The sequence below is a fragment of the Stegodyphus dumicola genome, chromosome 5 (genome assembly GCF_044657685.1).
Source record: "Stegodyphus dumicola isolate Sdum_Otavi_A_Nest chromosome 5, ASM4465768v1".
NCBI classification, from domain to species: domain Eukaryota; kingdom Metazoa; phylum Arthropoda; class Arachnida; order Araneae; family Eresidae; genus Stegodyphus; species Stegodyphus dumicola.
Window position 1 is genome coordinate 206,341,178 of NC_140772.1, and position 13,357 is coordinate 206,354,534.

A 13,357-nucleotide genomic window follows, 5' to 3' on the forward strand; every position below is an offset into this window, starting at 1 on the left:
AAGTGGACAACAGTAAAAATCTTCCTGACAAAACACCTATGAGTAATAGTATGTCTGAGAAGCCTTAACAGCTCAAGGAAGGAAAAAAAACCAAACAACTCGGATAATATTTCTGCTACTCTTAAGTCAAAAAAATCTTTGCTGAATATTCGATACTCGACGTTATTAAAATCATAAACGACAGGTTAAGAGAAATTAGGGAAACACCTACACCTATCGATAAAATATTTGTAGTTTTTAATATTCTTGAAGAATATTTTAACGGAGGTAATTCTAAATATGCATAGTCTCCTCTGCATTTGGAATTTCGATACCTTTGTAGCTAGTACTTTGTTGACTATCATGGTAGTTAGTTTGTAAAATTTTGTGACTGTGTTGGTTATTATTTCATTAAATTTTTGTATTTTGTCTAGGAGTGTTATTTTTTTTTTTTTTTTTTTTTTTTTAAATTTTATTTATCTCTTTAGATTTGCACTGATCCTTGTATTTTACTGTTCTTGCTCTTCAATCACCAGTTCGACGGCTGTACTTTTCTGATCATCTATGATTTATTTTACTAAATTTTTTATTTTAGTAGAACTTTATCTATTTCATGGTGATTTCATGCAAGTATTAAATTTTTCGTTGGAAGCAGGTTTATACCCAGGTACTCCCAACGAGATATATACTGTTATATGAAGTCGTTGGGTACCCCGATGTTTCACCATTCTATTAAAGGAACTATGCAGAAGGGCCGTTTGGAAAATTACTTAAGGTCTTATGTTTCACTCAATGGTAACCCTCGCAGAGGCTGTTCCTTCATTCTCGTCCTCCAATTTTCGAAAAATGATCGTCACGATAGATTTTATTTTTCTCGAACAAGATTTTACATGATAAATAAAAATAGCGCATCTCCCTCAAGATGCAATAAACTATAAGTACTAATAAGTTTTATTATAATTACATTGTAATTAAAATTAATACACATAAACAAAATTATAACTTCGGATATAATTTTATTGAAAATGCAGTTATAATAGTAATTATAGTGAATCATAAAATTGCAATTACATTAAGTTTAATTACAAATACATTGAATTATGCGATTTATTATTAATTATGCGAACTATGTAACTCAAGGATTTCTATTTAGAATTGCGTTATAATAGCAATTATTTAGTAAATGTAGCCTCAGTTATCTCATAATAACCAGCATAAGTTATTCATTTAAAATACAAGTTCACTAAAGTTATATAATTGCAATGAACTACTTATACTTGCTACTACTTTGTAGTTCCGAGATATTTGTTATTACATGCTTTGCGAAAATACTTGATTAGGAACAGTGATCTTGGGAATGTTGCACATGCACAGGTATAATTTACGTCATAATAATACTTTGCCAACGAGATGTTGCTTATGAATAAATTGAAGAGAACTCAGCCTAACAAGAACATCTGAAACACACTTGACGATTAGATAACCTCATGATGGCTAGGCAAAGAGTTCAGTAAAAGCTGTTTCCAGGTTTAAGGTACAGAAATCACAAAGTTGTAGCATGGGCCGATGTGAAGATGTTCAGACAAATTCGAACTCACCTGGAAGAACAAATTGGTAACGAATAGTATGGAGGGTAGCCCTAATGAGCCCTTGTGTAAATTTAGATTTTAAACAGTTACGTATGGAAGTGCCTGTGCACCATATTTGTTTACTAGATTAATGAATTAACTTGCATTAGATGAACAAGCCAGATTCCCTTTAACATCAAAAATCGCCCTTTGTGACTTTTCTGTAGATGACTTACTTTCAGGATCACAATATAAACAGGAAGCTAAAGTTTTAGTTTAGCAGTTATCTGAAATGATGGAAAGAGATCGCTATTCCTTAAGTTAAGTCCTAAGTGTCCTTAAGTCCTACGTGGACATCGAGCAGTTCAGCTATTTTAGAGAATATTCCTGAGTGTTTACGAAAACCCAATACTTCTCTGGAAATAAACAGTAATAAGAAAGTGAAGGTATTGGTTACTAATTTGAAACCCTCTGCATTCCATTTTTTATAATACATAAATGATAATAAGTTCATCAAGAGAAATATCTTATCAGAGGTGGACAAAATCTTTGATCCAGTGGAAGGTTAGCGCTAACAATCATACATGCGAAAATATTATTACAAGAGTTTTAGAGTTTACAGCTTGGTTGAAGAAGCAAGCAAAAGGTGAAAATAAGCAATAATTGGAAACTTTTTTTTAGTTAGAATTACCCTTATTATCAAGTTTATAAATTTCTAATTATGTCTTAAGTCCGAAGGCAATAACTGTCGGAATTCATGCTTTCTGTGACGCTTCAGAAAAGGCTTATTTACTGTTTTCTGCTTTAGAACAATTAGCTCTAATTCTTTATTCAAGATTAGCCTTCTGATATCCAAAACCAGTGTTAGTCACTTAAAAACCCGGTCTCTTCCAAGACTAGAGTTATGTGCGACGTTACTTTTAACTAACCTCTAATTATATTGTGTGCATAGAGCTACCAGTCAACAACACTTAAGTTTATTGTCATAGAGCTGCCAGTCAACAACACTTAAGCGTGAAGAGACTGGCAGGTTACACTGGCATGGGTTTCGTCCGAGCCTCGCCGTTAACTACCTTTTATTGCAAATCGAGTTGTGAAGAGTCAGGAAGTTGTTCTAAGTGTTCGATGTAAGTATGTAGCTGGAAAAGATAATCAAGCGGATTGTGAGACCAGAGGTTATATTATCAGAATGCACGTTATGGGGAAAGGGCCCACAGTGGTTCAAATAACCTATAATTCGTGTGCAGCAAGATTTAAATGTAGAGTTAGATCACAAGGTGAAGGGTTATTAAGGAAAATGAAAAAGAGTTTTATTTCAAATGTTTCTAAACTGGAAGAACTTAGTGTATTTCCTAACTTTCATCGTGGTTAAAGCTATATAGAATGTTAGTGTAGTGTTCAAGATTAAAAAATAATTGTAGTTAGTTACCCACAGAGTTATTTATCTACTCAAGAGCTTCGTGAAATTACTTTGATGATTATTAAGATTGTACAAAGATCTGAATTTTCAGAAGAATTATTCTGTTTAAAATCGAGTAGACCTTTAATACGTCAACCAAGCTTTTGTCTTTAAATCCTTTCTTAAATTTCACAGGGATAATGTGTGTAGACGAAAGGTTCAAAAACGCTACAGTTTCAGATAATCATAAACATCCTATGCTTGTGCCTAAGAATCATAATATTACGCATTTGATTGTTAAGCATTATCATAAAACGTATCTTCACGTAGGTATTCAACTATTCATTTATGTCATACGCCATGGATTCTGGATTGTGGGTGCTAAAGATTTTAGAAAATGTGTCAACCAATGTATTATCAGCCATAGATTTCGGGCACAGAATGCAATTCAGTTAATAGCAGATTTAGTTGCTTCAAGAGTTACGCAAAGTAGAGCTTTTTCTTCTTTGTATTATTTAATACTGCAGGATCATTAAACGTCAAATATATGTGGAAGTTCAGTATCATTTGGTTTATTTAATTGCAGCAAAGCATTCAAGGGTTTTCAAACTAATGGGAGAGTTTCTTTCGTGGTAGATTTTCGAAGGCAAACTAGCTTGTATACATTTTACAGATGACAAAACCACAAAAGCGCTCATGCAGCTAGCCCATTTCTTCGAAATTCGAACCCCGGTCCGAACTACCAATGTTCATCGACTTTACTATTCATCGCTGCTGGGCTAGTAGAGAAGTTAAAATCTTTAAATGTTATGTTTATCTATTTATTTGTTTACTACTAGAGCAATATATTTGGAATTAGTTGGAGACCTTTCAATAAAATAATTTCTTGCGACACTTCAGAGGTTTAGAACCCGTAGAGGCAAATAGTGTGAAATTCATAATGATTATGCAACGAATCTCATAGAAACTAATAAAGAGATAAAGAAAGCTTTGTATACAGTTTAAACCGATGAACACGTTCAGTGGCATATTTCTTCAGAAAATATCAAGTGCCTATTTAATCCACCCTTTGCATCTCATTTTGGAAGGCTTTGGGAAGCTGGGATTATGTGTATGAAATGTCATTTAAGGAGATGCCTAGGAACACGTATTCTAACATACGAGGAATTTTTTCCTTTAACAACCCAAACTGAATCTTGTCTTAATTATAGGCTATTAGAACCAGCATCAAGTGATTGCAATGACCTGACGGCTATAACGCCAGGACTCTTTCTAATAGCAGCGGCTTTGAGTTCTCTTGTAAAACCTATCCTAATTCAAGAGAAGCTAAACTACATCGATCGGTGAAGGAAGCTGCAAGGGCTGTTTACACATTTTTGGAAGCAATGGATTGGATTGGATTAAATTTGAATTATTTAATTATGGCAAAGCACACGAGGGCTATCTACCTAAAGGGAGGGATTCCTTCGTGGAGAACTTTCTAAGGGAAACTAGCTCGTATACACGTTACACATGGAGAAAACCACGAAAACGCCCATGCAGCCAGCCCGTTCGCGGGATTCGAACCTCGGACCGAACTACCAATGTTCAGCGTCTTTACCGCTCGGCCGCTGGTGGGCCCTGGAAGCAATGGAGTAGCAAGTATTTCTTTTAGGTTGCAGCAGAGACCTAAGGATGCAAGTTGTCGAAAGATGTGAAAGTTAGTGATATGGTTCTGATTAGAAACGAGAATCGACTTCCCCTACGTTAGAAATTAGGCGAAATTATTAAAATGCATCCTGGCCTGGATAGCAGTGTTCCAATGGCTCTTTTACGCACTTCTAATGGTGAAACGAAGTGACCCATAGCGAAACTATGTCCTTTACCATTCAAGGTTGGGGGTGTATTTGATGTTACACAAATTGTATTTTGAGTCACTAAGTTGAGGAACGGCGCAAATGCAAATTAGTTAGGATTATTAACAAGCGCTTGGAGTTTCCTTTGGTAGCTGTTGAAGTTCCAACAGAATAGATATTCTTTAGAGTTGCGCTCTGATGTAGAAAGGTGAAATTCGAGTTCACCGTGTGTGACGAGTCGTTGTCGTGCAGCCTGGGTGACATTTGTAAGAAGTAAATAAATGAAGTTCGGTCAAGATTACCAGCCTGTGATTTCTTTGCGCTCTGCTGATGGTGAAAAACTTCAAGTCAACGGAATACAGTCTGCTAAATACCAATGACGAAACATACAAATAGAATCATTCACTTCATTAACTAAAATATTTTATCCCAGTTTTGTAGATCTTGCTGACCACTTGCTTGCTGTATGGTTCGTTTTCGTGTTTTCCTCCGTGCGTAATGTGAATACAGTTTCGCTTACGAAGAGAATTTAGTTTCTTTGGAACTAATTAAAAATTTCTCCATTTTGGCATGTGTAAAGTCAAATCACAAAGCATTTCTTTAAACTCCACGCTAATCTTTGAAAGCGAAACTAATAGATGATTTGAATTACGTATAAAATGCTCTGTGACATTTTATGCCCCTAATCGTGCTTCCAATCTGTTGAAGAGTGTAACACCTGGGTACCTGGGTAACGAGGTCCTACCCCTAATCGAATTATAAAAGTTTCCTAATTGATACTTCACATTAACTGGACAATAAAGTTATAATAAACTGTAGTATTAAAACTTAGTGATAATGATTTAAATATTTAAAGCTTTAAAAAAATTTTTTTTTATACCTTTAAACTGTTTAGCTGTACAGTTCGAGCGGGTGCGAGAACCTGAAGTAAAAGGAGTTAACACATTGGCAAGTACGAAAAGTTTCAGTGCTGCTAGTGAAGAATTACGATGCAATACGAGCATTTCACACACACACAGTTCGTTCTAGAGTTTATTCTCGAGTGTCAAAATGTAGAAACATTTTTTTACTCGACTTCTGATAAGAATCTGGAAGGAGGAGTAAGAGGAGTACTGTGGTAGGAGGTGTGGGAGGCGGAAAAAGGGAGTCAGGTCCGCGCTAACGGCGGGAAAAAGGGGGGGTAAGTTCAGTGTCGTTATAAGATGTAGCAGCGGGTGGCACCACAGAGTCAGTTAAGCGTGAATGACAATTACAACCTTAATTGAATGAGTCAATTAAGGTTGTAATTGTCATGTGGGTAGGATGTTACATGGGCAACGATGTTTTTCACCGGGATGCGGGGAGTGTCTGAGAGTGCTAATAAGTCTATTACTGTGAGTTTGTACTGAATAAAAGAAGTTGATCGCTAATCGTTTAATATACTCTTGAATAAGTTCGATTTGAAGGTCTCTGTGAATGTAGATGTTTGGAATATACCAAGAAGCATTGATAATTTCTCGTAAAATTTTATTTTGCAGAATTTGTAATTGTTAAATATTGGTTTTAGCTGCATGTCCCCAGATCGGACCTGCATAAAGGAGGGCTGGACGAAGTATGGAACGATATAAAATTAATTTGTTTGTAGTAGATACGTTGCTTCTTCTACCAAGAAGAAGTCGCATAGTAGCTGTGGTGATTTTAAATTTTTGTACTACGGAGCGGAAGTGGGTTCTGAAGGTAAATTTTTAATCAAGGGTGACTCCAAGGTATTTGGTTTCATTAATCCAGTCTATTTCTTCGTCAAATATTTCAGGGGGTGGAGGATAGTATTTCATGTTTTCCTTACGGAAAATTATTGCCTTGGTTTTATCAGTGTTAATTTTAATCCTCCAAAGAGTGAGCCATTTTTCCAGTTTTATGAGATAGTTTTGGACTTGGTTTCTTACGGCGATTGCTGTGCAGGCTTTAGTAAGTATGGCGGTGTTATCGGCAAAGAGTGCAAGATGAACAGAAGGGTCTTTAGGGATGTCTTGTGTATAAATATTAAAAAGGTACGGCGAAAATGCCTACTCCTGTGGAACACCAGCGTTAATTACTCTGGTGGTTGAGTAAGCAGTACCGATTTTGATTCTGAATTTTTTTTCCCGTTGCTGAGGAAAGAGGCTATTAAGCGAATAAAACGATCTGGAAAATTGAGAGTGATTAGTTCTTAAATAAGGCCGCGATGCCATACCATGTCAAAAGCTTTCGCAATATTACGAGCATTTCCTGCTTCCGTGTGAAAAGGCAATATTTATTAGTAACAAAATAAATTCTTTTTACGGCTTTTGATTTTGCATCTGGTCTTCAACCATGATCCAAATAAACTCAAGAATGCTTCTTTCTGAAAGCAGATTTTGAGGACACGTTTATATGTTTTTATGATTTTCAGAATGTACGAAAGATTTTAACCTTCAGTTTCTAAAAGATCTTTATTATGATATCTAGTATGTGTGATTAGTGGTATTAATATCATATTTCTTTCTTAGGCAAATAGTAACTGAAAACATTGAAACAACTATTCGCTACCTATTTTCAGACCGATTTTTAGCTTAAATAAATACATACGGAAATTATTTTTCTGTTCTTGCATCTGGCAAGTGCTAATCATTTGATGATATTTTCGGCTGGAAAGGAGTGTTTGTTAGGAGAACCGTGAAATACCTTTTAATAATTAAAAAAGTTGTGTTCTTTCTTTTGATAATATAAATGGCAAAAATGGAGCAAGCTTTAATTTTGGATCCTCCTACTGAACTTCGTTTTAAAGGTTAATTTTTTTTTATGTACTGTAATTCGGATAGTTTGGTTATTTTTGTGTCTTATTTTAACTCTCATGAATTTAAGAATGTATGTAAATAAATCAGAATTTCTACCATTCGTTACGTGTGGATTTGTCATATGTTTTAAATACATCGCAAAAGTTTGATATTTAGTTATGTACATAAGGTAAAGGTCCAAAAGTGATTCTGGTAGAATTTCGCTGTCGTTTATTATTATAATGCTTGTATAATTTACTGTAATTAGAATTAAATAACTGCGAAAATATTCAGTAAATTAGATAATATCGCAAATTCAATTTTGAAAATTAATCGAAGTGCAGGGTTTCCCCCCCCCCCCAGATGTGTTTTTTTTTTTTTTTTTTTTTTTTATCTGGAAAGCAATTCTGTAAATATCTTAGATAAATGCCAATATAAATTAATTTTTTTATATTCTCGTAGATAAGTTAAATATGCTGAACTTACAATTTTCTGTGTAAATTAATGCAGAAAAAACATTTATATAATAGCGCCTTGTAAAGCTTTAGTTAATTTACTGGTACAATAAAATTTTAATCTTAATCATATTTTAAATGAATAACATCTGTTTAAAATAAGTTAATTGTAATAATGAAATTTACATGTATTTTCATTATTCTCAGGAAAAAGTGTAATGAAAATCATATTATATATATAATCTTTTAACAACTTGCTTCTTATATATTCCACTTCCCCATTATGGCTCCCTTTAATGTTTCATTGTCCTTCTGAACTCCATATTGGCTTCTATGAATTTGTTGCACAATACTTGAATTCTGCAAGGTTTGCCTGACTGTATTATAAGCCTCATTTATGTTGCAAGAAAGGATTTTGTCAATGTTAAATGGAAAGGTGCACATAATATCTAGTGGGCCCACCAGCGGCCGAGCGGTAAAGACGCTGAACACTGGTAGTTCGGTCTGAGGTTCGAATCCCGCGAACGGGCTGGCTGCATGGGCGTTTTCGTGGTTTTCCCGATGTGTAACGTGTATACGAGCCAGTTTCCCTTAGAAAGTCCTCCACGAAAGGCATCCCTCCCTTTAGGCAGATAGCCCTCGTGTGCTTTGCCATAATTAAATACACCAACACACCATAATATCTAGTGATGCTTGTTGCGCTATTAATACAATATTTGATGTTAAATTATCCTTTAAAATTTACTCCTCCACAAGAAAATAGCTGTGCATAACTCTTGAAAATGTTTAGCTGTTTGCCGAGTTACATTTTCTGCTTCAGATTTTAGCAGGTACTTTTTTTAAGCATTTTCTAATGCCATAACTTATATTCACAATCTAAAATCTCTCTTGTGGCCAGAATGAGTAAATGTGCACCTGCATGAAATTATGAAAATCGTAGGATTCTTTTGCGTATTTGAAATATGTACATTTTTTAGTCCTCCACCCATTCATATTATCTCTATGAAATCTGAGAAGAAATTTAAGGACAGACATATTTTGAGATCTTCAAAATTTATCTAGTCATAAATGAAAATGTAGGAACGGTTCTGAGAAAATGAAGATTGGGGTACGGTTCTAACGCGAAAAGTGCAGAATCACCCACTATTTGGCACCTTTTTAAGAATTGCACATACTCAGTATCCATGTGTGCATCGACCTATTTTCACTTAAAAATATTCCCAGAATTGCACAAAAATGACATTGTGCACTCCCTTTATTCATGTACACATCGACCTATTTTCACTTAAAAAGTCAAAGAAAATCGACAAAAATCCACTTCTTCTTACTCTTGTAAAAAGTGCAAACAATAAGTGGGCAATTCTGCACTTTACCCGTTCTAACAGTCATAATACTTAAATCTTGCTGCATATGAATTAAATGTTGTTTTAGCCACTGGTGTCTTTACATTCGTTGCTTGCTATGTATAACTTCTATAGCAAAGTTGTCAGCCGGTCATGATGCAGTCAGCTTTTTATTTAGCTGTAAGTATTTATTTCTAGTTTATGAATGTAAAATCTGCTTTCCAAGTTTTGGTATTTATCATCATTTTCTATATTTTTTGTTATTTAATTTATGAAAACATGTTTAAGGTATTCTAAATCTAAATAAATGTTATGTAATTTTTGGAAAGAGTGGGTGAAGGATCTTCTAGCAGTAATGAATGAATGCATGGAGCAAAACAAGTTTAGAACTCTGTTCCATTGGAATATAGCCTGTGGTCGTACTGTCTGCAGAATTTTCCTTTCCTTGAACACAATTCTATTTTTCTTCTAAAATAATTTCTTCAAGCTCTGTAGCATGTTTTGGAATGAAAGATAGTCAGCAGTGTAGCTTGGAAAATTCATGGGAAATCAGTCCAAGTATAGGTATGTTTAATAGGAAGCTGTGTATATCATTACTTGTAAAAAGTGAATTAAAAGTACAAGATGTGAAGTTCAGTGCAGGATACCATATATTAAAAATTGTGCTGATTAAAATGAGATGCCCATGCATACGTATTGAGAGACATGTTAATAAGTGCCCCCTGTCGTGTGAATCGCCAAACTAAAACAGTAATACACGCAGCGACTAAGTGAACAGAATCAATATAAGAACTTCTGCTATTAGAAAATGGAGCACTGCTTTAACATGAAGTTTTACTTTAAATTTGGGAAAACAATGATGGAGGCTCATGAAATGATAGTGCAAGTGTAGGGTATTGAAGTAGTTTCGAGTGGTTTAAATGTGTTAGCCACATCGTTGTCAACCACCAACAAGCCCAATCTCGGACAGCATCGAACAAATGTAAATAGATGCTTGTGGATGATCGCTGACTTCCTTTGAGAATGGTGGCAGAAAAGTTAAGGATGAGCAAAGTCAGTGAAGCTTTATTGTTCAAGAATACAGTCAAAAGTCGTTAATTCGGACACCCATAATCCGGACCTCAAAGCTACAAACTTTCTGCGCATGTGCCGCGTTCACACATGCGCACAGGCGTTTACGAGAGCGCGTAAGACTCTTACGGCTGCGAATTTGTTTGTGCGCATGCGCGTTTAATGTGTAACACGCTAAGCTAAAGTTATCTAATTCAGTTAATGTTGCAGATTGCGTTGTTCCTTAATCTTCGAATTGGATCCGGCTTATTATTTTTTGCAGACTGTTAGAGCAATTTTATAAAAGTAAGCTTGAACTTTCGATTATGTCAAATAGAATTTCCGATATATATTTACTACAAAGCGAAAGTATGTTTTGAAATCCGAAATCTGTTTATCAATTTCACGCTGCTCTGCGGCAGAGGGGGGGGGAGGCAGAAACGTCATTATTAGATTATGATAGATTAGAAAGATTATGTCAACTAGAATTTCCGATATATATTTACTAATATGTAATTTGTACCTACAAAGCGAAAGTATGTTTTGAAATCCGAAATTTGTTTATCAATTTCACGCAGCGGATTGGAAGTTGATCTCTCAGCACTATCCTTATCTTCAGGGCACATGTTTTTATTTTATTTGGTTTATAATTCGGTACTAAGTGTAGTATTTCATTTCGATGTACTCAGTCTTTGATATGATTTAAATCAAGTTCCTGGTCATCATAATTCGCTTCCGATAGTGAAGAAAGTGACCCAGAGGTTATTGAAAACGAAAACATTTCGATTGACAAATTAGTCCGTATTCTCAACACAGCAATTATAGGACTTGAACAGCGGAACTTTGTAACTAAACAAGAAATTATGTCTGTTTATAGAATTAAAGAGAAAATATTATCACATAAAACGAAGCAACTTAAACAACTTACATTGAAAGAAATGTTTAATAAAGTAAACAAATAAATATTAAGCTTTTTTTTTTTTTTTGTAAATTTTGATACCCTTTAGATCATAATTGTTCTTTATTTCATAAATTACGGTTTCATATTTTTAATTTTAGAATTTCTGCATGCCATCTTACGAGATTTAAACTGATGATCTATAATCCGGAATCGCCGAAGTCCCGATGAGTCCGGATTAACGACTTTTGACTGTATTTGAAAATGCAGATGATTTTTGTCCATTTTGTACCACACACATTGACAGACAAGCAGAAGCAAACCTCGGATGAGAACATCTGGCAATTTCATCCACATGTCTGATTGGAATCCATAGTGTTTTTTTAAACAATCATTATGAGAGATGAGATATGATGCTACCAGTACGATCCGAAGACCAAGCGACAGTCAAGGGTGAGCGAGCGACTGATTGCCTTTTTTGACAGCAAAGGTTTGATTCATCATGAATTTCTAATCGATGGTCAATCTGTCAAAGCAGAAGTTTATGAGGGAGTTTTGAAAGAGCTGCTGCATCACATCTAGTGTGTTCGGCCAGAACTGTACTGGAGTAAACAGGAGAATTACTTCCCCGACAATGCCCGTCTGTGCACTGTGATCTTCGTGCTTAATGCAAAGTTACTGTTCTAAAACATCTTATTCTCCAGATTTTGGGCTTGCAGATACCTTTTTGTTTCCCCACCTTAAATTAGCCCTGAAAAGCTTACGCTTTTCAGTTGTGGATATGCAAAAATGCATGACCACTGTCCTTCGAATGAATCCATAAAAAGCATTTGCTGACAGTTTCCAACAGCTTTGCAATTGATATCAGAAGTGTGTTGTAGCTGATGGTAATTACTTTGGAGGTCAGTAAAGCTATTTTGTTTTTAACTCTTGTTTCCTTTATTTTGCTGGGGGACTAAATGCTGGGGGTCTTGTGACAAGCTGACCACTTGTTCAGGGCATATGCTTACGCACCCTGGGGCCCACGTTCAAGAAAGCAGATTTCGGGGCACTTCAGGCCTTGGCTCATTATGGCTGTTTGCGCCACTGAGTTTAGTTTTAGTACTCCAAAAAAGCTATCTTTTTTGCAAGCCAGTCCACTGGAAGCTTTTGTCCAACTGTTGTTTTCGTCTGGACGGATAATTTCTTTCGCTTCATGAACCTTAAACACCAATTAGGTTCTCCAACAAAATGTTTAATGCCCATTTGTTGAGCAATAACCTTTGCTTGAAGGTGAATTCTAATTGTTGATACTGATAATCCACTTTCTCTCTGCTCTTTTGTCCATTTCTCTAAATTGTCTTCCAAAACAGGCCAGGCTATGACACCAGTTCGATGATATCTTTTATTCTTAGGCATTTTCTCTAATTCTTCTAGTTCAGACTTCCACTGCCAAATGCATCGCTCATCAACTTGAAATTCTTTAGCCGCAACTCGATTTCCAATTTCGATGGCTTTCTTCACTGCTGAAAGCTTAAAAGCAGCTGTATAACTTTTTCTTTGAACCATAACAATAATAATATTTTTAAAGCGCAAATGATAAGGCAAACAAAAAGCAAGCTACAAAGCAGTAAAAATGTGTATGAATAAACACAGCACTTGGCAAGTAAACGTAGCTGTTGCCAGTAAAACAACAAGTCATAGGAAAACGCGAGAAAAACCATGGAGTTTAGGCGGAAGTACATGTATTACAGTGTCTTTACAGAGAGTGCCAGTTCTGGACAGTTCTGTATCTCCCGCTCTACTGGGCAGATTGACGAAATTCAAATTGCGTTTTTCATGTCTCAGAAGCGCAACTTAGGATATGGATTAGATTTATGTATAGCATTGTTCTTATAAAGGTATTTTGACTTAAAATCGGACTTTTTCTGAAATGACATGCCAATTTGTTTCCATATTTCGATTTTACTGCTCTAATTTTGCCTGAATATTAAATTTTGTAAAATTTCTTTCAAAATTTACGGAAAAATTCAAAAATTTATCTTGCCGTATTTTTTTTTTTTTTTTTTTTTTTTTT

At 35.1% G+C, this 13,357-nt stretch overlaps 1 protein-coding gene across 1 annotated transcript in view; it reads left to right on the forward strand.

The window, feature by feature from the left end:
- Positions 1 to 7,404: 7,404 nt before the first annotated feature.
- Positions 7,405 to 13,357, forward strand: part of LOC118185213 (vesicle-associated membrane protein-associated protein B-like) — a 40,105-nt gene continuing 34,152 nt past the window's right edge. The window contains exon 1 of the mRNA XM_035355037.2: positions 7,405 to 7,566. Coding sequence (XP_035210928.1) covers positions 7,509 to 7,566 — 58 coding nt within the window. The 5' untranslated portion in view covers positions 7,405 to 7,508. The remainder of the gene's footprint in view (positions 7,567 to 13,357) is intronic.